At 38.8% G+C, this 26639-nt stretch overlaps 2 protein-coding genes across 2 annotated transcripts in view; one reads left to right on the top strand and one right to left on the bottom strand.

Moving 5' to 3' along the window:
* Window positions 1–11220, top strand: part of gpr39 (G protein-coupled receptor 39) — a 26819-nt gene extending 15599 nt beyond the window's left edge. Inside the window, exon 2 of the mRNA XM_068705071.1 lies at window positions 7940–11220. Within this exon, the coding sequence (XP_068561172.1) occupies window positions 7940–8451 (512 nt within the window). The 3' untranslated portion in view covers window positions 8452–11220. The remainder of the gene's footprint in view (window positions 1–7939) is intronic.
* LOC137868339 (ly6/PLAUR domain-containing protein 1-like) lies at window positions 8447–26639 on the bottom strand. Its single transcript, XM_068705072.1, has 3 exons — window positions 26556–26639; window positions 24169–24300; window positions 8447–11990 (listed from the first exon to the last, which is right to left on the bottom strand). The coding sequence occupies exons 1-3, from the start codon at window positions 26602–26604 to the stop codon at window positions 11749–11751; spliced, it is 423 nt and encodes a 140-aa protein (XP_068561173.1). The 5' UTR covers window positions 26605–26639; the 3' UTR covers window positions 8447–11748.

The following is a 26639-nucleotide window of genomic DNA, read 5'->3' as shown; positions in this document are numbered from 1 at the left end:
GTTCATAAATATGATTCATCTGTGTGTTTGTACTGGGTTGTGGATGGTTGCTGGTTATCGCAAGGTTAAACTCTTATTGTTGTAACTAAAGTGCAGGAGTTATTCTTATTTTAGCGACTTTGGCTTAGTTACCAATCAGCGTCAGGCTCATTACCACCTCCTTCTGGACTGGAGGAGCTCCGACCCAGACTTACATGATTTATGATCTAGCCAACAGAGACGCATATATGTGGCTAACTGTAAATTAAATCTTGTTAATCCCAGCTGCATTTTATCTGCCTACAAGACATCTGAAATGGCATGCGTAGATAGTCCAGAAAACTTTCAGAATATGCATCTGGCATTCAAAGTAAAAGTGGGGAATTATAATTCAGTGATAAATTGTATCAGAATTTAAATATAACTAAAATACTATTTTTCACAGGTAGTCCTTTTATTCTGAAGGCCAGAAGAAGTTTTGTCATTCCCAAGAGTGCATCTTAACAAGCACTCTTCCAAATATTTCTCCTCTTCTTTTATAAAATGCGAAACGAGTCTGTGCTGAAAGGATCAGAGCGCAGCAGACTCTTCCCTAAAGCTAGCTCTTGTTGCCAAGATGTGGACTGATCAAAAGAAAGAGTAAACTGAGACATTGTGTTCAGCATACTCTTTGTTCGTCTGCACTGCTCAAGTATTATGACACCTTCACTTAATCAGGGTAAAACCAACCACTGCTTCAGTCTGCAATTCTCCCCAGCATTACTGAGATGGATGCAGACTTGTGTGAGTTGTTATGAGTACACATGGTGCTGCACTCTTTTAACTGAATTCATAGAAAGTAATCAAAGTGTTATTCAGAGCTGAAGTACTTCTCGCTGCCCTTGGTTTTGAGAACACTTTAATGAGGTCTTGGATTTGTCTCGGCCTCCTTTCTATATTATTCTGACTCATAAGTGGCCTATTGTTGTTGGTGTTTTGTTCATTGTTGCAAACAGTGTATTAAATCTCATATAACCAGGGTAAAAATGTCCAGTGAAAAACTCATTCAAACTTTCATTATCATTATATTGTCAAAGACGTAACCCAATATTTTGGGGCATCCACTGAACTTGTGTGTTAATGGCATATCTGTAGATACATGAGTGTGTCTGTATTTGTGTGAAGGTGTTTTCAGAAAAAAAACTAAATTATTTGACCGCTGGACCGCCGTACAGACCTCTCATTTATGAAGAAACGCTTGATTGAACAAACCTATTGGTCAGGTTTTTGGAAAAAAAACTTGCTAGACATATTGTCTGTAAGTGGATTTGTTAATTAGTGATGAATTGATGTGGAAAACAGCATATTGTCAGAGTTTATGGCAAATTGTTTATTTTATTAGTTGATGACATATGATTGCAGCTAAGCTAACATGCTTAAGCTATTTTTCTTATATCCTGCTAATTTCATACTTGCCTGTTAGCATACTTACCTATATTTGCTATGATACTTATACAAGCATTATTTCATTTTTTTACATCTAATTTCAACATGTCATTTTGTGTTTTGTGCTCTCCTGTAGATATTTGAGTAGATATTTTACCAGATAACTGGATAGCTAGTACAAGTGCCTTTCGTAGCCTTTTCTAGTCTGAAAGTTTGCTTTGTTTTCAGCCCGAAGACATCTTCCCAGCTCTGATGTATACCTTCATCACAGGATTAGCCAGTCCATCTGTTACTGGTCACATCGTCTATAAACGAGATTACTTGTCACTGCCAGACATGTGGGTTCATTTATACTGAAGAACTTATGACTGGCAGCACTATAAAATCTTGGCACACACAACGTCCTCTGTTGGTCTTCTGTAGGTCTTTGCAGATTGAGCACACCATAGGTGAGCCATGGACAGCAAGAGACAGTGAACTGATAGACCTATGCTCACATAAAGTCAGCATGGAAAGTACAAAGTACAAGAGTGATACCATTACCTTATTAATTTACGACATTGTTGATAAGTCTTGTCATCCAAGACCAAGATATTTGACCTCACTGCTCACCTAAGGGCACCTCCGATCGGATCTTCACATCTAAATAAGATTGCATTTCTCTGTTCAACTTTGAGCCGGCAGCATAATGCGAGCATATACACAACAGATGTTGTAGATCAGCTCTGCTGACAGAAAACATGTCTCCATACATAAAAAGTCTAATTATGGGATTATGAATCCACCACCAGCAGATGTTTTACAAGCATGTAGCTTGACAACATGACCGGACATAGTGTCCCACCCTCCTTAACCCCAATAATGATATAAATTCTCTAATCTGCATGATCTGAAAGTGAAATTAAAACAAAACCAAATCTAATCAATTGATTCTTCCACACTTTGCATGACTGATTTGATCAAAACCCTTTAAAGCATTAAAGAAACAGGGAATTATTGACAACAAAAACCTGTTCAATCTTTTTAGTTTTGTTCCCATATTGCTTTAGCTTCAACCTGATCCTAGAATTGAATTAGGTTTGGCCAAGGTGACACAAGGACCTTCATTGAAGAGGAAGCTGTTGTAGTGATGCTTTTGACAGCAATTTAAGCATTGCAAAGTCATTCGAACAACATAATTTAACCCCAAACTAACGCAAAATCTACACAATAACAATATTGTTCAGCAAATGTTGACAGTAAATATGTGAAGAAAACGATCTGCAACAGGCTCTCTTCAAGAACATCTGTGCATATTCAATAGCACCCACTCCAAGACAACAAACCAGAGCACCCATGTCTCCATGAGGAAATCTCCTTGAAAATAATTAGATTACTTCCATTATGAACAATAATCCTCTGTGACTTACTCAAGCTATAAATTATTACTCAAGTGCTTCAATGACTGAGGATCTTCTATTAGGCTTGTAATTTATTCGCTCACACTCAGACCATCATTACAAACAGTCACTTCTTTCTCTGTTTGCAGTGGCCCGATTTGGGCACTCATAAGTGCCTGTAGATTTTCACAGTCTGAGTGGTTTTGTGGAGAAGATGTTATGAATCCTATTCAGCTGTTAATAGCAGGAAGAAACCTTAATTGACCTTTTTTTGCAATCAGTCTTCATGGCTTCATTTAATCTTTGTCGGTGTTTGCCATTAAGGACAGCACAATTTATGCCAGAAAATGTCAAAGAATTATCGGAAATTGTTTGACTATTTGAAATTAAGGATGTTCTTCTGTGATTGGTTTACATGGCCCTGTCTGACTTGGCCTGCGAGTTAAACCCAGCCATCTGGCAACTAAAAAACTCATTATATTGCAGTTGATATGCCAAAATTCCAATCTACAAAAAGCTCCTTTATATTCTCTGTGGGTGTAAATCATACACGGTGCCTCTGTCTACTCTCTTCTGATAGTGTGTGTGGGTTGAAGGGATATTTGTACTCGTTGTCACAGGCTTTGATAATGTTTGCCTTCATCACAGGTTGCTTATTATCCACAGGACAGTCTTTCAGCACAACTTCATCCAATGTCTGAAGAAAAAATCAATAAGATGGCTGCTAGATTATTTACTCATCTCAGTGTTCTGCACGACATGGAGTTTCTCTTTTATTTTCCTTTCCCTCACCAGTACAGAGGTGGTTTGTATTAATGTACGGCTTTCACATTGAACTATATTCAGTCACTGTAATATTAAGTGATTAAACTAATTTTGTCATTATGTATTATTAATTATGTATCAGCCCTGAAAATGACAAGACGTTGTTCAAAGGTTATTAGACAAGTCAAAAATACAACTGAATGCATCAAAAGATAATATCGTCGTTAAATAATTAAAATGGAGCATGAAAACACTTTATATGTAATACTTTGGTAAAAACAAAGCAAAAAGCTTTTTCTTTTACCATCAATTAATACATTTAAACTTTACTGTACTTTTTTTATCCCTCCCTGACTCATTTTATCCTTAAAACTGCTTTGTGTTCGCATTTAATCAATCATCTAGACTATTGCAACAATTCCCATTATCCCAATCACATTTCTGTCTGTGAACTTCCATATAGCGTTAGCTACCTAACTTTGTCCGCGCTAGCTTGCTGGCTAAGAAGTTTTAGCTTGTTACAACCATTTACAAGTGATGCAACAGCAGTATGCATCATTTGGATAATTAATATTTCAAGCACTGGCTGATGTAGTTGTATAATGAGTTCGCTTCAGCTAGGTATCTAGCTGAAAAGGCTGTTGCTCAGTGTGCCACGCATACACATTGACATACCCATCTCATTATCATATATTCATAAAGGAAATTGCAAATGTGGTGGGAAAAACTAATAATTAGCTCTTTTTTTGACCAAATCATCGGAGATTGAAGTAAAAGTATAAAGCCATTTTAATTACAGTATCTATTGATGCATTAACTTATACTATTTAACTTTCCAGTTTCGAGATCTAAACGATAGTTTACAGTGATAATTAAGGTGAAAATATTCCATTTAGTGATGGATTCTACATATACATAAACAACATATTTTGCTTTACATTGAGAGAGGTAATAAGTAACCTCTATTTCCTTAAATCATACTACAGTAAATCTTGTGGGCTACTGATGCAGACTGAAATTAATATCTTTTGAGGGTGAAGTCAGTTGCATTGTCATACAACAAACTTTCCCCTCATCATGCAAATCGTCATGATTTCATCACAAACTCTTCTTTTCCTTCATTAACACTTTTTATTTTGGTAATGTTAAAGGTTTTTCATATGTTTTAAATCAATATGCAATCAAGATGGTCTTGGCTACTGACAATATTCAGTCGTCAGTCAAGCGGGATCTATAAATACTGGAGGAAATATTTCTCTTCTCTTTATTATTCAATTTAAATCTGCGGAGCCGTTTCCAATCATGGAACTGAAGGGCATCAATGATGTGCTGATGCCCTCTATTTGAAAAGTTTCTCCCCGAGTTATGAAAGAAATTTTGCATTCACAAATGCACTGCTGAAAATGCAGGTGGTATTTTAGGAGCATGGCAGTCTGCTTCCAACAGAGACAAGTGAAGGTGTCGATGCAGTAACAGCTGGAACGTTTCAAAGTGATCTTTTTGGCTTGTTGAATATTCATTCTATTAGACTAGTGTCATAGTCAGGTTTGGACCTGGACTCTTTAGTTGAGGAGATTCATCCGTATTGGAGACGTTTTAAATTGTAAATTGTAGCTGGTCGTGTCATCAGCTCTTAGAGAGGTCCATTGCTTTTAATTGCTTTCATGTTGTGCCTTTACTTACATTTCATCATGTTCTTTTCATGGGTTTCAATAGGTCCAAATAATCTCACTTGGGCCTTGCCATTGATGTGATTAACAGTAATTAATCTCTACACTGTGACTGTGTGACTTTGGTTGCAGTGCGGAACTAGACTCCTGTGCACGAATGGCGGACCCTGCCACTAACGATGAAGATGACTAAATAATGAATCGTACTACAGTGAGATGTTTACAGAATGTAAACATTTTGAGAGTATCAAAAATGGGTTTTGATTTCATGAAAATCTTGAGGATTATCCTCTTTAAGAGAGAAAATCTGAAACCCTTTGGACGTGAAAGGATACACTCTTATCACCAACTTTCATAGCTGCATGTGACATTGACGTTCTGTTTTCTCTTCTCAGCACGTTGAACAATGTTAAACATGTTTAACGTGTTTACTTGAAATAAATGCTCTACTTACCCTGTTCTCCCCCACCATGTAGTGCACCATGGAACTAAGAAGCTCAATCACACACTCCAATTACAGCAAAGACAGACAATTAATTGTTCCAATAATCTGGTTTAATTGCTTTCTAATTAGCAGACAGTTATATTTTCCTCCTTTGGCGGGGAAACGTTAGTGTGTGTGTGTGTCAGAGAGCTTTGGGACACCACTGATGAGACTCTGAGCTTAGACTGGGGTTTTGAGGCGGGCATATTCAGCATGTCAAGAAATGAATTATAATAATAATAATAGTAAAGTTTTTTCAACAACAGATGAGTGCTTCACATATGCCCAAGAGTGAACACACACACACACACACACACACACACACACACACACACACACACACACACACACACACACTTTCACACCTTCCGCTGCACACACTACTCTTTGCGGGGACGTTACTGATCTGTGCTGACTCAGTGGCAATTTTCCAGATGAGCGCTTAGACGGTGATCAATGAGCCGACGTGACAGGTGAAACCAAGTTGAAAAAAATATATATCCATCTAAAAGAAAGCTATTTCATACGTGATGTGTTGCCTCGCTTGGTGTAAGACCACCAATAATGAAGCAAACCTTGTTTTCTAATCAGTAACAAGCTGCATCATCACTCTAAGTGACATTTTAGTGGCCTACTTAAAGTTTGAACTCTGTAAGTTTGAAATGCCATTACTAACTGCCAAAATGCATCATCCCTCAAAGTTTTATCAAAACTGGAGGAGTGAAGTGTGTGATGTTGACAATATCTTGATTTCTAAAGTTAGTGTCCTTTATAAGGGTGAAAGGATAAAGGATGGCACTTTAGAACGCTTTAACATTAGAACAGTAGTGGTCTATGGGACATCGTGTTCGAAAGAAAACTGCCTTTAATTAAAGCATCCCCTTTTGTCCAATGTTGTTAAATGCTGGAACTAGGGATGGGGCGATAAAAAGTGGGGAAATTCCGATATCGGAATAATAGTGAATATCCTCACATGAGTGACTTGAAAAAGCTGTCTAGCTTGCTATCATGGTAGAGATGTGAAAAATAGAACCTGGTTTTAAAATTACAAGAATTATCATGCAAGAAAGAACAGACTCACGCAATGTTGCTATTTTTCCTTTACTTATGCAGGGGGATTTTTTTTGTTTCTTAAGAAAATACAAGGTAAAAGTGATTCCAGCATGTTTAAGTGCCCTTTTACTCTTGTCTAAATGTAAACAAACATGACTTGACATGACACAACCTCCTGCTTTTGCCTCTCTGTGATGAGAGCTCTTCACAGTTGCTTTTTCCTCAAATGACACTGAGATAATAATTCCCTCAGCAGTCTTGGATGACGTATTATAAATAAATGTGTCGATGTCTGTGTTCGTAAGCATGAAGTGATGTCTCAAGCCAGATCATTTTGGAAATGATGAAAAGATGAATTGATGAATGATGAATTTCCATTAAAACCACTGCAGGGGGAAACGGATAAACACCAGATTAGAGAACGATGTCGTGTTAGTCCTTCTAAAGAGTAAGCCCATGACTCAGACATGACAGATAAGAGACGTCAGTGGGCCGGTTTAGCAGTCACAGATGTTGTCCTGTGTGCTGGAGGTCAACGCACTGGGTTTCACTTTTGTGAATCAGTGGCAAACATAGGTACTCAAAGGTGTGTGTGTAACATGGGCGTTTGGTCACATTTTGGAGTATAGTTAGGACTAGGAAAGCATTGGGAGGAATACAAAAATAACACGTATGATAGGCCTGATTTCAATCATGTCTATTCTTCCCTATAAAGGGAAAGAGTGATGCTGTCTGCTATCACCGGTTTGTGACATCAGATGATGTGAGAGAAGCGGTATGTGTAATTTTGCAATGATCAGCTTTCCAACTGCAGGTCTACTTCCAAAAGATTTGTTTACATTGAGTCACAAAACACTAAATGGGCTGCAGGTGAGAACTCCCATCTGCTTGCTGAGTATAACTAGTATAACTAGAGCAAAACCCTGGTTCTTCTTGTATAATTTTCTTACAGGAATAGTTTAATATTTTGGAAGATATACTTATATACTTATAGTTACTTATCAAGACTTGGATGAGAAGGTTGATGAGAGTGTTATCAATCTTCTCAGAAAGAAAGCAAATAAGAGTATATATTTGCCAAAGTCTCACTCTTCCTGCATTTTCATATATCTTTTCATGGATTTCCCTTTCTGTAAGCGCGCCCACCTCTCTCTTCATCGTTTGTGTTTCTGACTTTTTCTCAGGTCTCATCGTGGGATCCTTGATGGTGTGCTGGCTTCCCAACCAGATTCGTCGTCTAATGATGGCCACCGTGCCCAAGTCCCGATGGACCACTTCCTTCTTCCGGAGCTACGTCACTCTCCACCCAGTGGCCGACTCCTTCTTCTACCTTAGCTCCGTCCTCAATCCGTTCCTCTACAACCTCTCCTCCAGACAGTTCAGGGAGGTTTTTGTTCAGGTGCTGCGGTGCCGCCTCACCATCGAACACATCAACAAGCGCACAGTGCGGAGCTCCCACGCTGCCTCTGGACGCTCCCTCCAGCCCCTGCTGATCAAGTCGCTGCGTCGCAGCAGGGCCAACCGTCCCACCCATCCCACCCTCGCACAAGAGAAAACTCCTCCCACCTTTACAACCTTTCAGAGTCAAAGTGACTCAGGAGTGGCATCAAATACTGAAACTTCCTTCAGTCTGACTGAAGAGTCCGATACAATTCCCAAAACAAAGACAGCTGTACCATCAGAGAGTGAAGTATAGTGTGTTGTACAATTTAATACAACACAATGAACAGTACAATTATACCTGCTTGTGCTGTGCCATCAGAAACAAATAAAGAGAAATTCCTTATACACAGTAAACACAGCAAGTTAAGTCAGAAATGTATTTAACAGATCACGCTCAGCTGACAATTTGACATGACAGCAAGCTTGATGGGACTCTGCAAGAAATTGTTATCAACTAAGAAAATGATTATACAAACGTTGACATATTCAGTTAAGCATGAAGACCCTCACAGCTTGAGTTAAAGTTAAAGGTACCCAGCAGAGTTTTTGACCACCAGTGCGGCTCCTTTTGGATGTTTGCATCTCGTGGGCAAACATCCCACAAGGACACACGTACACTCATAAGCACGCAGCGACACATTGTACTTTCATGTTGACTGCAGAGAATTGCACATGTGTAGTGCATACAACAATGCACTGAGCTGTGAGGAGATTCTAGCTTAGTGGCCACAGTTGGAATAGCAGGTCAGTTGACATGCACCGGTCAAAACTACTTTTCCTTACATTCGTCACAAGAGGACTCTCATTATTAGCATTTTAGCCTTTAGTAGGTCCCTCATTAGGCAGTCATTAGGCTCAATGCCCCAAAAAATGCACGAGCCCAAGTAACCAATAAAACGTTTTGTGTCATCCAACTTTCATTGGAACAAACTGTGGTTTTCTATGTATTGAATATCCTTTAAACTTTGATGTCCCAATGACATTAATATCCTCATGTTCACGAGGTTGGTATGTCGGCCTACATACAAATTAAATTAGTAGTTGTATCCTGCATGTTGTTGTCCGTCAGTTCATTTATTACACACTTAAGTCTCCAAATTAGACAACAAAACAAGTTGTTTGTACATGATCTCTAGAACAACGTGCAGAAGCATTTTGTGATCTGACATTCCTATCAGCAGTTTCAAATCCCTGTTATACAAATAAATCTGTTTTATGGTGAGACAAGGCTATGGCTAAGGTTTGGTTAGGGTTGGACACAAAAAGGTTATATCTAGGGAAAGATCATGGTTTGCTAAAATTGTACTTGATAAAGGATAGGGAATTTTTGTTACTGTTGAAATAACTTCACTAAGGTTAGTGTACATTTGTCATCATGGTTACAGTAATAAACACGTGGCTAGGGTAAGGAAACGATTGAGGTTGTGGATAAAAGAAACCAATGCTTCTTGGTAGAAAATGGGAAAGAACTAGCAATCTCCTGTGTTGAAATGGTTTGTTGCTCTATAAAAGACTGGTTCCAGACCCACAGGTGGGTCACGGGAGATTTTATCTCCCGTTAATAAATTTGCAGAATTTCTTCCGTAGTCATATATTTAACATGTTTATCTGCAGTACACCTTTGAGCCACATGAAGGAGCCTGCACATATTGTTATAACATTGAAACTAATGGAGGTCTCGTGTAAATAAAGTTTTTAAAACTGATAAGAGCAATAAAACATGAAGGCCATCTAAATGTATGTTGTTTAGCTCATAAAAGAAAATGTAAATAATGACATTTATTCAGCCTAAATGCATTTATTTGAAGAAGATGAAAATATGTTTTCAATCACACATGCTTTACCTATTCAAGATAATATAAAATGATGCGGAAATGGCAGTAACAATGGTCAAGAACATTAATTTATGCAAAAATATTCATTATTAAAAAGTGGGTCCCCAGAAAAAAAAGTTGGGAAAACACTGCTCTATAACAATGTCACCTGACTTCCTTGTTTGCTGCTAGAGGGCGCTGTAATTTTTTTTGTAAATGTGTGTTTTTTTGGGGCGTTTTTCTTGGGCGAACAGTGTGTCCGAGACAATGAGCATAATATAAACCTGGTGGCCATCTTAGAATAATTTTGTAATCAGTTCTCTTAATACATTCATGTCGGGCAAGCAATATGTTATGTCATGTTATTGCACTCACTGACAGCTGGTGGCACTGAAGCCATAAGATACATAGCAATGCATCAGCAAAGATGAGGCAGAAGACGACAGTAAGCTGGTGTAAACACAGTCGTGGGCCATGCAGATCTCCAAATATTGGCTGTAAAAATGCATTCAAAATGTTTGTTAGAACTCCAGGACACATCCATAAAACTCCACAGGGTACCTTTAAGGAAGGTTCAGGTCACCTCAAAACCAACAACTCAACCACTGCAAAAGCAACGGAATATTACATTCAGATGGACAACACCAATGACTTGCATGTTTAGCTCATTACGTCTTGTCATAATATATTTGGCTCTGAAATAATCTCTGACAAGGTATGCCAACTGATGCCTTACCATAAAACATATTCCCTAATCGAAGCATAACTTTTAGGGTTACTTCAGAACTCTTTCTTCAGAGTCCATCAGCAGTCACCGACATGTAGCCACTCTAGATGCCCCCTATCGTACCACACACTCACTGTACTACTACTGCTCAACCTCAATGCAAACGGTTCTAGTCATTATAAATGCAAAGAATATGTGATTAGTAGTTTGAAAAAGGGTTTATGTATTTCATAATGCTCTTGCAGCTCTATGTAAATTTTTTTTGTGAGCAGACAGAAATGGTTGTTACAGAACTAGTGGAGGAAAGTTTCAGGATAAAACTTTTTCATGGCCTCCACTGATGAGATGATGTTGTATCTGTGAGGGACTTTAGGGCTGAAGGTGGCTTGAACATAATGACTAGCATGTGTGATTTTCTTCATCAAATACCTTTTTCCAGACTGCACCGAATCATTAAACAGTATCATTGTCATACATATCATACATTGTCTTTTTCATTTCGTCAATACAAGAAAAATCTGTGATTGTCCCAGGTAAGGGTATTGATCTAGAATAAATTACAGCGTTATATATTCTGTAGAGCTTTTCCTCAGGCTCAGAAAAGAAATGATGAATCTGAACTTACTATTTTTCCTGCAATATGTCTTATTTGACCTTGTAGTGCAAGTAAACAAAGACAGATGCGAATGAGCCACCCGCTGCCCAACAAAATAGCCAGAAGCTGTTCCATGTCCTCCACCTCACCTTACCCACGTGCCCTTGTTGCTGCACCGCAACCATGTTTGTGACATGACACATGTGACGATAAAAACAAATCCCCAAAATGACCTTTGGAGGCAAGCTGCGACAAAATGGGAGTCCAGAGAACAAGTACTGTGCAAACTTTCCCCTGCTCAAAGAATATACATTTCACAGTATGTAATCCTCACTGTCTCAGTTAGTTAATACAGTTCCAGTTCATGTTGTCTCCACTGTCAAAACACATGTTAACTGAGCGTGTGAAGGTCTGTCAGCACAGTGTGGAGGACAGTAGCAGAAAAACGTAGAGAGAAAACACGGGGAGCTGCGGCGTGGTCAGGGTAATGGCCGCCGACGGTTGGGGTCGTTTCTTCTGCCGTGGTCCATTACACAGCGGTGTGTTGCAGCAGGTGATGCACACGGAGTGGAGCTTGCCGGTGCAGAACTGCTGGTAACCAGACGAGGCGATAAGACAGGCTCCTGACGAGGCGCAGGACTTGCGGTAGTGTATCCCTGAAATAAGGAAAGAAATGCATTAGGCTGGTAATGAGAGGATTAGAGGGTGTGACTGTGAATGCGTATATGTGTGTGTGTGTGTGTGTGTGTGTGTGTGTGTGTGTGTGTGAGAGAGAGAGAGAGAGGGGGAACAAAGACAAAAACAGTGAGATTAAGGCATGTAATTAGGGTTTAAATAGCATGTATTCTTTCATCAAGAGGGACCCAACTTAAAGGGAAACATCTCTGGATAATTGGGCTAATGCTCCTTTTGCAGTCACTTAGTTCTACTCTGTGTCTTCATACGATTTGCATAAAATTGCCACAGTGTCTAGCATAATTAGACCATGAATAAGGGAAAACAGCCCTTCTTGCTTTTTAAGTGGTGCTCTCAGTGGGTGCGACTTCTCTTCTTGCTGTGTTTATACATATCCAGTGGAACTTTAAAGAAAAAACAATGGAACCAATAATGCTAAATAGCAGCCCTGTGTTAGTTTTAGCCGGCCGCTCGGGCCTTTTAGTGCATGTGAGGGAGTGTGCCTCACTCGCTAGCTTTTTTCACTCGCTCTACACTGCCCTCATACGGTGGTTACAGCTAATAACGCCTTTACCGACCCATGGTGTTCTTGGAGAAGCGTATCACCCATCCTCCGGTGGCCCCTCGGGTAAACACTGTTAGGGCTGTTAGCACTGTTAGCTGCAATCCTCCGGCTCAGCAGTCACAATGTTGAGAACCGTGTGGAGGCAATATATATGCTCTGAATTTGAAATTCAGCCAATCAGAGTGATTCCTCTCACGGCCGATTCAACATGCTGTTTCAGCCCAAAAGCGTCCGACAAGGGCAGACTTGTGCCAAATGTGCAGGACACACACTAAAAACTAGTGCCACAGACATTGTGTGTCGGAGCCTTAAGAGAACAAGCATTTTTCGCAGCTGACAGAAAGCACAGCCGGAATAGGTAACATTATTAATGTAGCTATTCTGTCTAATTCAAATTGAAGTTGGTTGGAGTTATACTAGGGATTACAGTACATGGTGTCACCAAACTGCTGGCACACCAAAATGGAATGCAGCCATTCAAAGTTAAAATCATTAAAAACATTTTTTAAAATAACATTTTCAATGAAGAACATAACTTTTTAGAGGATTGTTCCTTATTTCGCTTTGGAGTTTAAAAAAAAACAATATTTTCTTTACTTTTTTAGATTGATCAGTGCATGAAAGCTGTTTTAAAGTCCCTGCACAAACCCCATGGACTACCAACATGATTTCAATTACTTGTGTTGATTGTCTCAAGACTCTTATGTGCAGACTGAGCCTGTTTGACATCTCTATCACTCTCATTTGAGCTTTGTTGCACTTTTTAGGGTGGGACAAATTACATTTTTAACATGGAGTCCGGTGACTTCACTTAATCATAGCTCCACCCACCATAAACCTGAGCAGAGTCTAATTAACCAGAAATAGAGACACCTGTGTGGGTTTAAAAGGCATTCACACAGCTTCACATACTGTCAAGTGTTAAAGATAAAGCTGTGTTGATCCAAACCCACTCATGTTTCCAGACAGGTGTTTCAAAAAGAAAGTAATTGGCATCAATCTGCTACGAGTCTCTGCTCCATAGCTTCCCTTTTGTTTAAGACAACACAGCTCCTGCTAATGAATTCTGAAAGCCATGAAAGACCGCTGAACTTCTCAAGCAGCGGTCAGACATCAGACTTTGGGCTTTTAATTAGTTAAAAGCTGGACTGGGTACGTTTGTGCTTAAGTTACTTTTTATTAGAAACAATACGTTTATGTTGCCCATTTCACATAGTGGGCTCTGTAGCAATGTGGCTACAATACTAAAAAAAGTTTAGATATTTTTTTGAACAACTAAAATACATTACTAGAATTGACAAAATAATAATAAGTATTTAACAGTTTCAAACTTCTCTTGAAGTGTAATTGAGATGGGCTTATTGCAATTGTCTTTGCCAATTCCGATTTTTCGCCACTGTCCTGAAAGATTATTTTAACTGTCCCAAAGTCAGTGTAAACCGTCAAAAATTGTACATGTTATCCTTTTACATTGTTATTGTCATCTATAGTGGTTATTTACTTAACAACACACAATTCAAAGGTTTAGGAAATACATGATTGTATTTTTATTTGAATAGTTGCTTTGATTAAAAACGTCTTGGCATTAGTAGTTTTAACTATGCATTATGAGCTGCTTAGAGCTAGTGTTAGGAAGTGAACAGGTTAACTAATTAAATAATAAGAAATTAGATTTACGGTCACCGGTCATGTCCGATCAGCTGAAAACTGTCCGGTCTGTAACAGCAGCCACATGATTGGTGAATCTCTAGTAATCACTGAAAGCATTATAACTTTTTTAGCCCTGACGGCAGCTGAAGTGTCACTTTGTATGTAAACACTAAAACAGTTGAACTAACATTTAAAGGGTAAGAGATGAAAGTGCCAGCTGTGACAACTGCTAAAATGTCACTAGAAGAGTTTCAGTTGAGTAAAAATTGTGTCAGTTGATTTGTAGAGGCTGAAAGCTGCTGACATGTCATTCAAAGTGTCTGCACTGTAAACAGTTGAAGTGTCAATAGGTTAAAGAGCTGAAGAGAGAGTTGTGATGGCATCTACTCATTCGGCCACTTTTAACGTTCTTCAATACACACCGATGTAGAAAGTTAAAGTTGATGTCCAATTACTTAAAAACTATGAAAGGTATAAGAAAAATGGAATGAATATGATCATATGGTAAGTGATTGTTTGAGGTGAGAAAAGCCATCAAATCTGTATTCCCTGTCAGTGACTCATCCCACTTTTACTGCACCTCATTTTCCACTGACTGCCCGTGTTATCGGCTCCCGCTATTTTCCAATTACTGCTCGAGATAAAAACCAACAGATTATGCAGCCATTTATGATCACAGGATTTTCTTACAACGGCCATTTTTAGGTTTGAGCATGAAATTACAGAGATCCTCGGAAGCGTCTGCCATCCTTTAAGAGTGTGACAGCTCAAATTTGAAATATAAACAAGGTGTGCGTCAGGCTTTTTGGGAAGATGGGACATTTCCTTCCCACATCCTTGCAACATTTGACACAATGTTTCCATTGGATTTCTCAACACCTTCTGGGAACTCCAGAGATATTTGCAGTATATAAGACATGGGAGAATGCACAATTTAAATGAACATGCAGTATTTTGGGTGTTACTATGCCTGTATGTGTTGCACTCAAGTGGAGAGAGGAGGGACACATCACAAGTGTTATTGGAAGTTTATGTGCTCATCTCTACATTTCTTTGAAACAAAATGTCAGCCAAATGTTAACGTTTCCCTCCACTAATCTCACAAACAACTTGTTTCAACAAGCTTTTCAAGTAAATCCATGCTTTAGTGCACACATGAAATGTTCACAGCTGAAGGTCTCATAAATTCACCGGCTCCCAAACTAAACTTCATTGGGATGTGCTGAATATGCTTTTAGAGTATTTTGTGATTTGTCTTTTACCAAACTACACAGAACACTAACACATTCACTTTTGCACAGGTTTATTTTAAATAGAACAGAGCTGTGTTGTGTCAGTTGGGTACAATTCTTATCCTAAAATGTAAGCATTATCTCAGCACTCTTAAAGTCACACAGGACAAATGACCCAATGATGCTGTTCCATTCCAGTTCCATCCTTGCATTGCTTGATTTTAGTGCTGCTTTTGACACCATCAATCACAGCATTTTATTAGACTGAGGCAATGGCTGGGTGTATCGGGTACTGTACTGAGTTGGCTCAAACCAGGTCTTTCTGACAGAAAATTCTATGTGTCTGATATGTTGTTATCAGACACAACCATTTGCTGAGGTACCACAAAGGTCAATTCTTGGAACCAATTTTATTCTTTTTTTATACGCTCCCATTAGGTTATATTATTCGTAGACATGGAGTTTCCTTCCACTGTTATGCTGATGACACAGTGGTATGTCCTCATTAAGACCACTGACCTCAGTATGCTGAGTTCTTTACAGGAGTGAATGTAAGCTGTTGCTAGAAATTTTGGAATCTTGTTTGACTGTAATTAAACTTTGAACAGAACAGAACTAACCTGTACAAACCTAGTTAAGTTTTAAAGATAGAGAAACCGTTTTACATGCTTTTATCTGATGGAGTAGTGAAACAGCCTTTTTACATAAAAACTGTAGACCGGCTACAGAACTCAGCTGACAGGCTTTTATCCAAAGTAAACAGATTCAAACACATCATCTTGGGTCTAGCCTTTTTACACTGGCTTACAGCAAGTTTTGGATTAGAGTTCAAGTTTTTTTTTTTTAAACAATACTTACAAGGCACTAATGGTCTGACTAATTATAACTAAAGACTTTGAGACTTTGAGATCCATGGGCAGGGGCCGTCTATCTGGTCCAGTCTCTCGGCTGAAGACTAGGGGTCAGAGCTTTAGGAGTCCCAAGGCTCTGGACCGCCCTGCCCGAGGCTGAGTCAGTGGTTATTTTCAAATCTAAGCTTAAAACATATTTTTATCGCACTGCCTTCACTGGTTTCACCTGGTTCTAGTTTTTATTCTGTTTTATGGGTTTTACTTTTTTAAGTTTTATGTTGGTCTTAGCGTTTTTTATTTGTTTTTATTGGAAGCACTTTGTACCTTTTGTGTGATAACCGCAACATAAATAAAAACATTATTATTGTTATTATTAATAATATTATTATCATGATTATTGTCATTGTGATTATTATTATTAAATATGTATTCACTAAAACTACCCTTTACATTGTAGAGCTCTTCAAGGGCACAGATGGGTGCACAATGAATCATCTCACTAAAGGTTCACAAGTGAATGTGTAGTTCAGATCAGTATCCAACTGCTCATTAATGAATAGGTAGTTGGTGAATAACCCTGAATCAAGGATAATATAAAAGATAATGATGAGGTTACTTGAGAACAGACTGCGAATGGAAATTAGTCTAGCCAGTAGTAACCATGAGGAGCCACTCTTAATCCAGATTATGAACACCTGAGGCTAATTTTCTGTATCCACAGTCACAAAACGCATCATCTCATTACCAACAACTAAACAATGTTAGGAATAAGCATTGCTGTTGTAGTGTAGCTCCCACTCTTCAGGCCAAAGCGCCTACCTATACGAGGACCAGATTAGTATCAGAGTTTAGGAGGTATCAAAGTTGCATGTTTACATTTGGCGTAAATATTGTTGCCCTCTGTGGGTGTATGTAGGCCGATCTATCTGTTGTGTTCTTTACAGTACTAACACAGTATGGGTATTGTGTTCAGTTGCATGCAAATAATGATAAATAAGTCCAGCCTATTAAGCGATTAAGGCGTTGATATTAATCAAAGCCTTAATTGCTCCCTTACACAAGTTCTGGCTGAGTAGACTTCTGCTTTTAAAACATGTGTTCATCAGTAAGATAAACATCTGCTTAAATCATGTACAAGTTTAATGATACTTTGATTTACAGCTTAATAACCAAATATTTCTGTTTGCTTCCCTATGTGTATGTTTAACAAAATCCTTTTCAGTGGCTACTTTCTACTCGAGAACTCCTCCAAAGGGTGTAGATAACGATGGACCACCAACCTGAAATATTACTTTCACACCAATAGACTGCAGCTGTCTCAGCAGATAAATGTGTCAAGACAGTGCAGCACTTTAAATACAATGATAAAACTGTGAGAGGGAGCTCACCTGCTGTTCGTGAAACCCTCACCCTCATCTCAACTTTTCAGCAGTGCTCACTCTGTGCTCTGTTACAGTACAACACATTTATTTTGCAGGCCTGATAACTGACATCTGACATTCTCATTAATGGAAACGTTGAGGAGAAAAAGTCAGTCTATTATTATATATTATCTATTATTATCAACTGTAAAACTTCCTAATTTGTAATTATGTTGTTAATGGTCTAATATTGTATGTCAGTATTGCCAAGAGACCTGCTCTAATCAAAATTCAGGAGAAATACACACAAACATCACCCTGGTACATGGTGATTATATTCCTTATATACCAACTATGAATATATGCAGTGCAGTGTTGCATTTGTTGAGCAAATATCATCAAAAGGAATCTGAGACAGCACAACAGGAAAACACTCACTTTCAACCGTTTGAAGTGCTTCGGGGGGGATTTCATTTAATTTCTGCGTAGGGATCCTAAGATTTATCACTTTAATCTATCTTATGCTGTTCAGTTAATTTATGGGAGAAAGGGTGAGATTTCTTATCAACTTTGGAGCGCTCTGAGAATTTAGTCTAATGAGAATCAGCATGGTCGGCTGCACAGGGAAGAGTGAGCAGTCCAATATGTCCGAGAGTCTGGAGAACCTTTGATTGCCCTTCGAAATGAGATTTTAACCAAATAAATCAACGGACACTGATTGCACTTCTGTGGTTTTGAGAAAAGGCGAGGAATAGGACAAGCATTTGGTTCCTAATCGTTATGTAGAGTTAGTTAATGTCATATATGAGAGTAGAAAACATAATTGGATCAACACACATTTCTTCTTTGTAACAGTGACTGGACTGCCCTTGACACAAATATGTCACACATGTATCAGTCTGCTCTGTTGGCTTTATTATCCCTTTAACTCAAACTTGACTAAGCAGTGAATTTATATGGCAGTTGTTATGTGAGCCAACATAAAGATGTCATCCAGATAAATGGTCAGTTGGGACATTAAAATTGTTAGCAGGTATTTGTGAGTTTCTCGAAATAAAAAGTCATCAAGTTCTGAGCACTTGTAAATTTATTCACTTGTAATTTCCTTTGATGACCTTTACGTAACCAGGAAGTTCTCTTTAGATATAAAGCTTATTTTCAAGACAGGCCAAAACAGCCGCACAAATATGTTACACAAACCCAAAACGGGAATAAGGGGGAAAAGAGGAACACTTAAAAGACATTGAATAACATTTAGACAAATCTGGAAATTACTGGACCAAATTCTGGTAACACTCACAAATCTTCTCTCAGATTTTAAGGGCTACAGACTCTTTTTGCAGGAAATTTCTCAACTTTACCTCCAGCTATTGCAAAGTTCACGAAGGTTATTAAAAAATACTTATTTCTACCATCAACGCAGCTAATAAGATATGATATTAAGTTTTGGAAGCTTTGATCTTTTTAAAGGTCACCACTGTCAGGACGGTTTGACATTAGTCAATGGTAAAAATGTTTTTAAAGTTCACCAAAGTTGAACCCAATAGACAATATTCACATAGATTTACCTTAATCCTGCAAGTGTATCTGCTGATCTCGCCATTCCATGCGACTCCATTGAAGTGAATTGTTTTTGCTATCCCCGTTTGAATAAATAAATGTCCGACACACACATTCTCACTCCCAACTCGTCAAATACCGATGCTAGGTCAGTGGCCCTATGATTTTAACTTTAACTATAACCCTCTAGCATCAATTTTGGGACGTTTCAGGAACTTCCACTCATCACATGCATAGTGTCTTTTCAAAATAAACTTCTGTGTTCACAGTTTCCACCCGTTACATGCATACAGTCTCTTTGTCAGTGAAACAATACTTCAGCTCTGAATTAATTGCACACTTTAGTAAAGAAACCTATGGTTGAAAAACCTTGAGCATCCAGAGCAAACACTGCTAAAACACAAGACATCCACCCGAATCACACAAGCAGACAAACTTCTGCAGCCATCCACAGTCGCTCTATTTAACCAAATAAATGTAAAATACTGTGACTAACCACATTCTCATTTCCTTTTCCCTGATACAGAAAATTAACTTTTGTGAAAGCTAATTAAGATAAGCCATGAAATCAGGAGTGCAGCCGCTCGTCTCCGTCCTTCTCTCTGTTCTGTGGTCTCTTCGGCTGTTTAACATGAAGAACAGCGTGACCCGGGACAGTCAGTGTGGCACCAGCTGGGACAAAGTCCCCGGTTGCTATTACATAATAGGAACCCGGCGAGTGACTGTGCATCAGTCTTCTGTTACCATTTTTAAACATCTTAAAGCTGGATTCTGGGACGTTCTGAGGAGTGATACTGTCTGATGGACCCCAACCCTGACGTATCGACAGGGTCATTGCAAAAACCTCATCGCCTCCTCCTGTTAGGTCGGACCGCCCTTTCGCTGCTTCATCTCCTGATCAGCATGCATGCTTGATATTTTCTATTTGTTTAAGCAATCAAACAATTAGAATTTTCCTTCTTGATTTCAGGCATTGAACCACTGCCCCTTGAAGCAGCACAGATGGCCCATCAAATACAGTATAATAAGATGCTACTTATCAACTTTCATCAGCATCACCTACAAAACAAGCTGCTCTGTGACACATCAACCTGTTGAAGTAATTGATCAATACTTTACATATGAACGATCAATCGTCTCTGAAGCCTAATATGAAAGGTGTTGCATGTTACTGTCGAACCCACAGTTATCCCTCAGTACTATTTAGCTATTTAGTATTTTTTGGTTAATTGTTTTGTTTCTTTGGCACACAAACCCCACTTTCCACAAAGTTGTTTTTTCCAGCAGCAGCAGGAAGCTATTTTTCTTTTAGCAACAATGCTCAGAGAATCGACAGCGCACTACTTAGGCCTTCCTGCCCAGCAGCAAACAGCAAACAAAACCATAACAACGGGCAGAAAGATTCTAAAGCTCTGTCATTTGATCTGTTATTAACATAAATATATTGATTAATGCAACTTTAAAATATTATTCTCACGAAAAATACTAAAGTATTACATATTTGTTGCAAAAAGAATTGATCCAATACAATCCCTCTAATCCAATGCTTTTTTTGGTGTGTGTTTATACATCAATTTTGTCATCAACACTTGAAAATTGCCTCTTAGAAACTGAAAGGTGGCCAATTTCATATCCCTCATCACAGTACATCTTACTCCCCCTCCTTTAAAAAGGCATCGAAATGAAAGGTGGCCTGCTGACAGTGGGAGAGGAACAGTCCTCAACAAGGTAAAAGGACAATACTTTTTTTATAATTTCTCAAGACTATATTAATCAGAGGGAATGATGATGACACTAATAAAAGATGGGCTTGGATATGAAGCCAGGCTTGTCTCATGCAGCCCAGCTGAAGAATAGCCATCATCCAAATGGAGGGTTATGAGTGTGAGTCTCTCTACTCGTGGTTGTTTAATCATAGACTGTAGGTTTGACAGAGGACTTTCACATTTGACAGATACCTCGAAGTCCTGCCAGCCAGTCTCTTTCTCAGCTGGAGAGCTTGGTCGTAGAAGGCGAAGCAGATGGATTGTTTAACGTCTTCCAGATGCAGACGAACTAATCTTAAATGAAAAATAGCCCAATTAAGGACGTTAAGTCATTCTTCTTCCTTTACATCTACATTATAGTGCTGCATTGTAAGGCATAGGCTCATAGAGGCAATCACAGGGCAAGTATACTTAGTAAGAATCAAACATCGTCACTGATCTTTAATGTTATCACTTAAGCACATTGCACAGAGGTGGTAGTGCAATTGTGAAGGTGGTTTCAGTTGAATTTCTACAGCCTCCTTTTCATGCAGACCAGCAATGATGATAACACTGGGTTATAAAGGCTGGGACGTACATGAGCGTTCATGCGGAGATTTTCTTATTAAAGAACTGTCGACTCTATAGTGCGGTGGGCCTGCCCTTTGGATTGGGAACCACATTTCCAAAGACAGGAGCTTATTGCTTTTGCTCATCAGCAGTAGAGAGAGGGGAGAAAATGACCCACAATTTTCGCTGGGTGTGAAAATGAAGTAGACCTGTGGCATAAGAGTGACCCTTAGTGTCTGGGTTCTAACCACCTGCAGTAAATAGGGATGTGACACATTATTCATTGCTAAAGAGCCAGCATTTCACTGCAAAACCCATGAAAACCTGCAAAATCATAGGCTTGATGATCCTTGCCTAAAAGTCTGTTAACACAATTAAAGCAGAGGTTCAGATGTGCACGGGTTGTTTTGGAAAGATATTCCAACCTGCATGCACAGAGGTTATAAATACATTGAATTAATGTAAATACGGTGGCCCAGAGAGTTCAACGCACTGCAAATTAAAAAAACAAGTGGAGACAGCGTAAGTAAATGAGGAATTATCAACATCTTCATCAATTTGACAACACATGCAACATTTAGAAAAAAGCCCCGAAATAGAAAATAGAGAAAATGTGCAGCAAAAAGCTCACAGCACAATGGAAATCTCCTACTGTATAAATCTCTTCCATTGGCCTCGTAAGGCATTCACAACTACCCTTCTGCAATCAACAACATGAACCAAAGCAAAGCTACAGGTGAATATTAACTTCCCACAGCCTCATTTGACAGATATTCATATTGTGTTTTTTATTGGGTCTTTTGCGAATGAAGGTGGAAGACATTTTTTCGACCATTACCAATATCCATATTTGCAACTTTAAAAATCTGATAGCAATGTATCAGTCTATATTCATTTTTAGCCAGCGTGGCTGTAGGGACAGCAATGTCAGTCGGTCAGTTGGCTAGACTGAAATTTCTGTGACAACTATTGGATTTATTGCAATACCATTTTGTTCGGACATTCATGGTGCCCAGAGAATGATACTACTGACCGTGGCTATCCTCTGACTTTTGACCAGCAGGTCAAAATGTTCTGCTATCAATATTTGTTTCAAATAAATCCAAATCTAACAGATGAATTGCAATAAAATTCCAGACATTAGTAGTCCAAGGCCATCTATCCTAATGACTGGTGATCCCCAGACTTTTCTTTAAAGTAATCAAATTTGCCATGTGAGGGCAGCGCATCAAGCTGAAAACTTTGACATATTGTCACCTAACTAATGCACAAGCACACAGTTGCCTATTTACAGACACAGAGCAACCTAAGCATTCATTTGGTCATGTTTCTAGCAACCTTCATAGAGTGAAATCTAACTCTGCTTGCTGTGAGAAAGAGATTAACTATGCTCAACAGCTAGTTACTAACATTGTTTGTCTGCTGGTTTTTAAGAGCTTGTTCTCCTGAAAACAGCTGCTGCATGAAATTAAGTTAATGAGAGCGGTGAGAAAACCAAAACCGTAGAAACCAAAACAATTAGCTGAAAGACACTGAAATGTTCCATAGAGCTGAAAGGTACTGCAGAATGTGGGAGGTAAATCTGTGGGTTTGCCACCACAAGTTACCTGTTTCACATTACAGGTAGTCATGGGATCCAATCTACATTTGAAAAGCTGGTTGGTGCAGCTTTAAGTATATTGCTGCTAAACATGTAGGAGCCAGCCTGTAAAACCACCACAACGTGTCACACACCTGCGGGAAAATTGGATTGACCTTAGCTAGTTGGACCATTTTTAAATATCACCCAACCACGCCCCCCAGGTTACTAAACATCTCAGAATTCACATCAAAAACATCATTGTTGTAGCTTATTGGCCAACATATCCACCAATGCCAATATATCCACATCAAGTTAATATCGGCTGAATAAATTGGCAGGATTTGAGGTTTTTGGAAAGGACACACACAAAAGACACACACCTGCCATTTCATGCACAGCATGAGCTGGTAGATTTTCTCCTCAGATGGAAATGAAATAGTTTATATTCATGACTTCTATTTCAAATACTGACCTGCCTGCAGCTGAGACTTTCATTCTTTAATGATACTTACAGAGCACTGAGGCGCGTGTCCGCGCTAACCTCAGATCAGTTCGATTTCCGCTCACAGCAGAGAGCCTGGCTTCTGGCTGAGCATGCTGGAGAGCCCTCCTCCTTTGTCTTTGTGTTAAAGGACATTTCAAACAGGCCAGATAAACTGTTTCCTTTGTTCCATTTCAAAACATCCTTTTTTTTTAACAAACATGATCCATGGATTCAGAAAATATTAGTGTCTGAGCACTACAATGAACCGAGGGTGTGAGTGCACAACACATACAAATCAAACGAACAGCTAGACGGCGCAACACTAAATAGCTTTCCACACGCGGACATCACTCCTATAACTTCAGTTTTAAGCTACATCGATTTCATGACAACGACAAAGAGAATTCTTCAGATCCTCCCAGATCCATATCACCACCAAAATCTAATCCGCTTTACTTGGATTGAGGCCAATCTGTCCATATTCTACAGGAGCCTGTTCTGCTTTGATACATCCTCAGATGAAAACACACTTAGTTATGACAGCAGAGACGCGACTTACCATCGTCCTTCACCAGAACCTCCTTCTGGCACATGTCCTGCACGTTCACGGTGCAGTTGACTATGAACTCTGGCGTGGAGCAGTCGTGTGTCATCTCCTCACACTGATAGCACTGGATCTGCAGAGCCAGCCCTGCAACACACACACATACACACACATTGGGGAGTAACCCCAGGCAAAAACATTGTTTTTCATGCACTAGTCAATTTTGCGATTTTGCTCTATTTTGCTTTGATAACGTGTCTTCTCTCAGACTAGTGGAAAGAAAACATCCCAAATACAAAAGTTGGTGTTTATTTTACTTCTTTGTCTATTTGCATCTGTAGATTTCGCCTAAATTCATCCAAAGTTAGCATTAGATAATGACTTATTGCATATTTAACCATAGCTTTTCAGAAACCTTGTACAAATAATTGTTAATCATCTATGGAAGTTGCATGATGATCTCTATTAGTTACATTTTTTACACTATTCACCTATAGCATCTTCAAAATGTATGGAATTATTCAATAATACATTTCTTTAAATTCAGTTTTCTCAAAATGACTTTTTTCTTAAACAGTGAGTCAAAATATCCACCTCAGTAGTGCGTAAGTATATATAGACAAACTTTCCAGTTGCATCCTATCGATATTCTGAAGGTTTTACAGAGGAGTTTGTTCATATATCATTCATATTATGGCTGTTGACATTATATTTTCTGATTTATGAGTGATACAAAGAGATATCCAAATTCCCTCTGAGAACCTCTGACTCCTACATGTAAACAAAATTGAACAAGAATTTTGAACCTGGCTTTATCCAATGTTCAGATTTATGTTCTGGAAATGTATGCAAATTAGCACATATTTAAGAAGATATTGCCTACTTTACATATTTAAACATGCTATTTCAGAGAACTTGTAATACAAAATAAAATTGTCTCTGTCTATGTGTTAGAAGTGTTTTGGTCATATACTGTATTAGGGGGGTTTCTCCCCTAATTATTTAATCCTTGTATTTTCATGATCATTTTCAGCAGGTTAGATGGTCTCCACCATCAGCCACAACACTACTCATTTTCATTTACATACTTCACTTATTTTTTGTCGTATCATGAATAAAGAGAGTTTCATCTCTAAGTGAAATTCAGTTTTCATTTTCTTGAACATTCTGACTTTTGGTTCCTTGCACTCCGACCATCTCAAATTGATGTGACAGACATGCTCAATTATTCAGCTGCATTGGAGCTGCTGGCGGTACATTTACTTTGGCAGCATGTTGTTGCAACATTTCATCACGTCTGGCTTTGATCGTCGATATTTCAGTATTTTCTACTGAAAAACTGATATGCTGATAGTGAACATGCTTTATTGAGTGTCCTTCATTTATTCTGAATGACTGAACAGTTTTCCCATGATCGGGATGCCCTCAAGTCACAAATGCATTGACCCATCAATTTATTCAGACTACATTGACAATTAAAATGTTTTGGCTTATAATCTTTCGTTATTTATGTCTCAAAAGACCAGTTCCATGCATCTTTCAATATTTTAAAAACTGATAATAGTCCACCTTTAAAAAGAGGGGCTTCTACAACCACATACATCAGAAATGACAATGTTGCATTTGCTGCAGATTTAAACATATTGTCGGCATTGAGAAGGAAAAAATGATCAAACTTCATATTTTACCGTTGATCAACATCTGTAAAACTTTGCCTGCCAGTGGACAGTAATGCATTGAACAGGAGATTTGATTAATATATTAATAGTGGAAGCTATGATACATATTTTTCAGTACAGTGAAGGTACTTGTTCTTTACTTTGGTATTTCCATGTTATCATATTCACTCCACCACGTTTCACTATGAAATATATTGTAATTTTTACTCCAGTACATTTATTGTAATTAATTTATACTCAACTATAAGGTCTCCCTCCGCCACTGCCTCAGACTGATGAAATAGTCTGGAGCAATTGGTGATGAAGAAGAGGTCAAAATCAGGGAGACATTTCACTGTTTGAACTGGAATCGATGGTTTCAACATTGTTGATGCAGCCTCTATCAAAACTTACCTAGATCGTTTAAAGCTCGGTGTGGCACGCGCTCATGTGCGCCTTAAGCGACAACAATCAAACATCTCCTATGGGTGTCAATAATTAAACGTGTGGCAATCGACACTTTAATCTAAGTGCATTCAAGTTTTCCTTCATCATAAAGCAGAGCCACAAATCAAAAAATCTGTTCAACTTCGAAAAAAGACAACGATGGATCAGCGCGCATCGCTCCAAGCTGTGCGCGCTCTCTCTCCAAAAAAGGACCTATAAGTTTTTAGTGTCAAACGATTGTCTGTAACGGACTTTAATCCCGTGAAGTGTTTCGAAAGAGAAGCTGTGCGCCCTTACCTGAGCTGAGGAAACACAGGAGCAAAGTTGAGACGGTGAACAGCCGCATGGTCCGCTTAGTGGGGCTCGGAGCAAACACATGAG

This window comes from Cebidichthys violaceus, unplaced genomic scaffold (genome assembly GCF_023349555.1).
Source record: "Cebidichthys violaceus isolate CVI_PGR_0920_01 unplaced genomic scaffold, fCebVio1.0.p SCAF_11, whole genome shotgun sequence".
Taxonomy (NCBI): domain Eukaryota; kingdom Metazoa; phylum Chordata; class Actinopteri; order Perciformes; family Stichaeidae; genus Cebidichthys; species Cebidichthys violaceus.
This window is presented reverse-complemented; position numbering and strand designations above follow the sequence as displayed.

Coding starts and splice junctions, on each gene's coding strand:
- LOC137868339 (XM_068705072.1), bottom strand. CDS start 26,604: ATGCGGCTGTTCACCGTCTCAACTTTGCTCCTGTGTTTCCTCAGCTCA. Junction 24,301..26,555: donor CCTGTGTTTCCTCAGCTCAG/GTAAGGGCGCAC, acceptor TGTGTGTTGCAG/GGCTGGCTCTGCAGATCCAG. Junction 11,991..24,168: donor GGTTCTGGTGAAGGACGATG/GTAAGTCGCGTC, acceptor TCCTTATTTCAG/GGATACACTACCGCAAGTCC.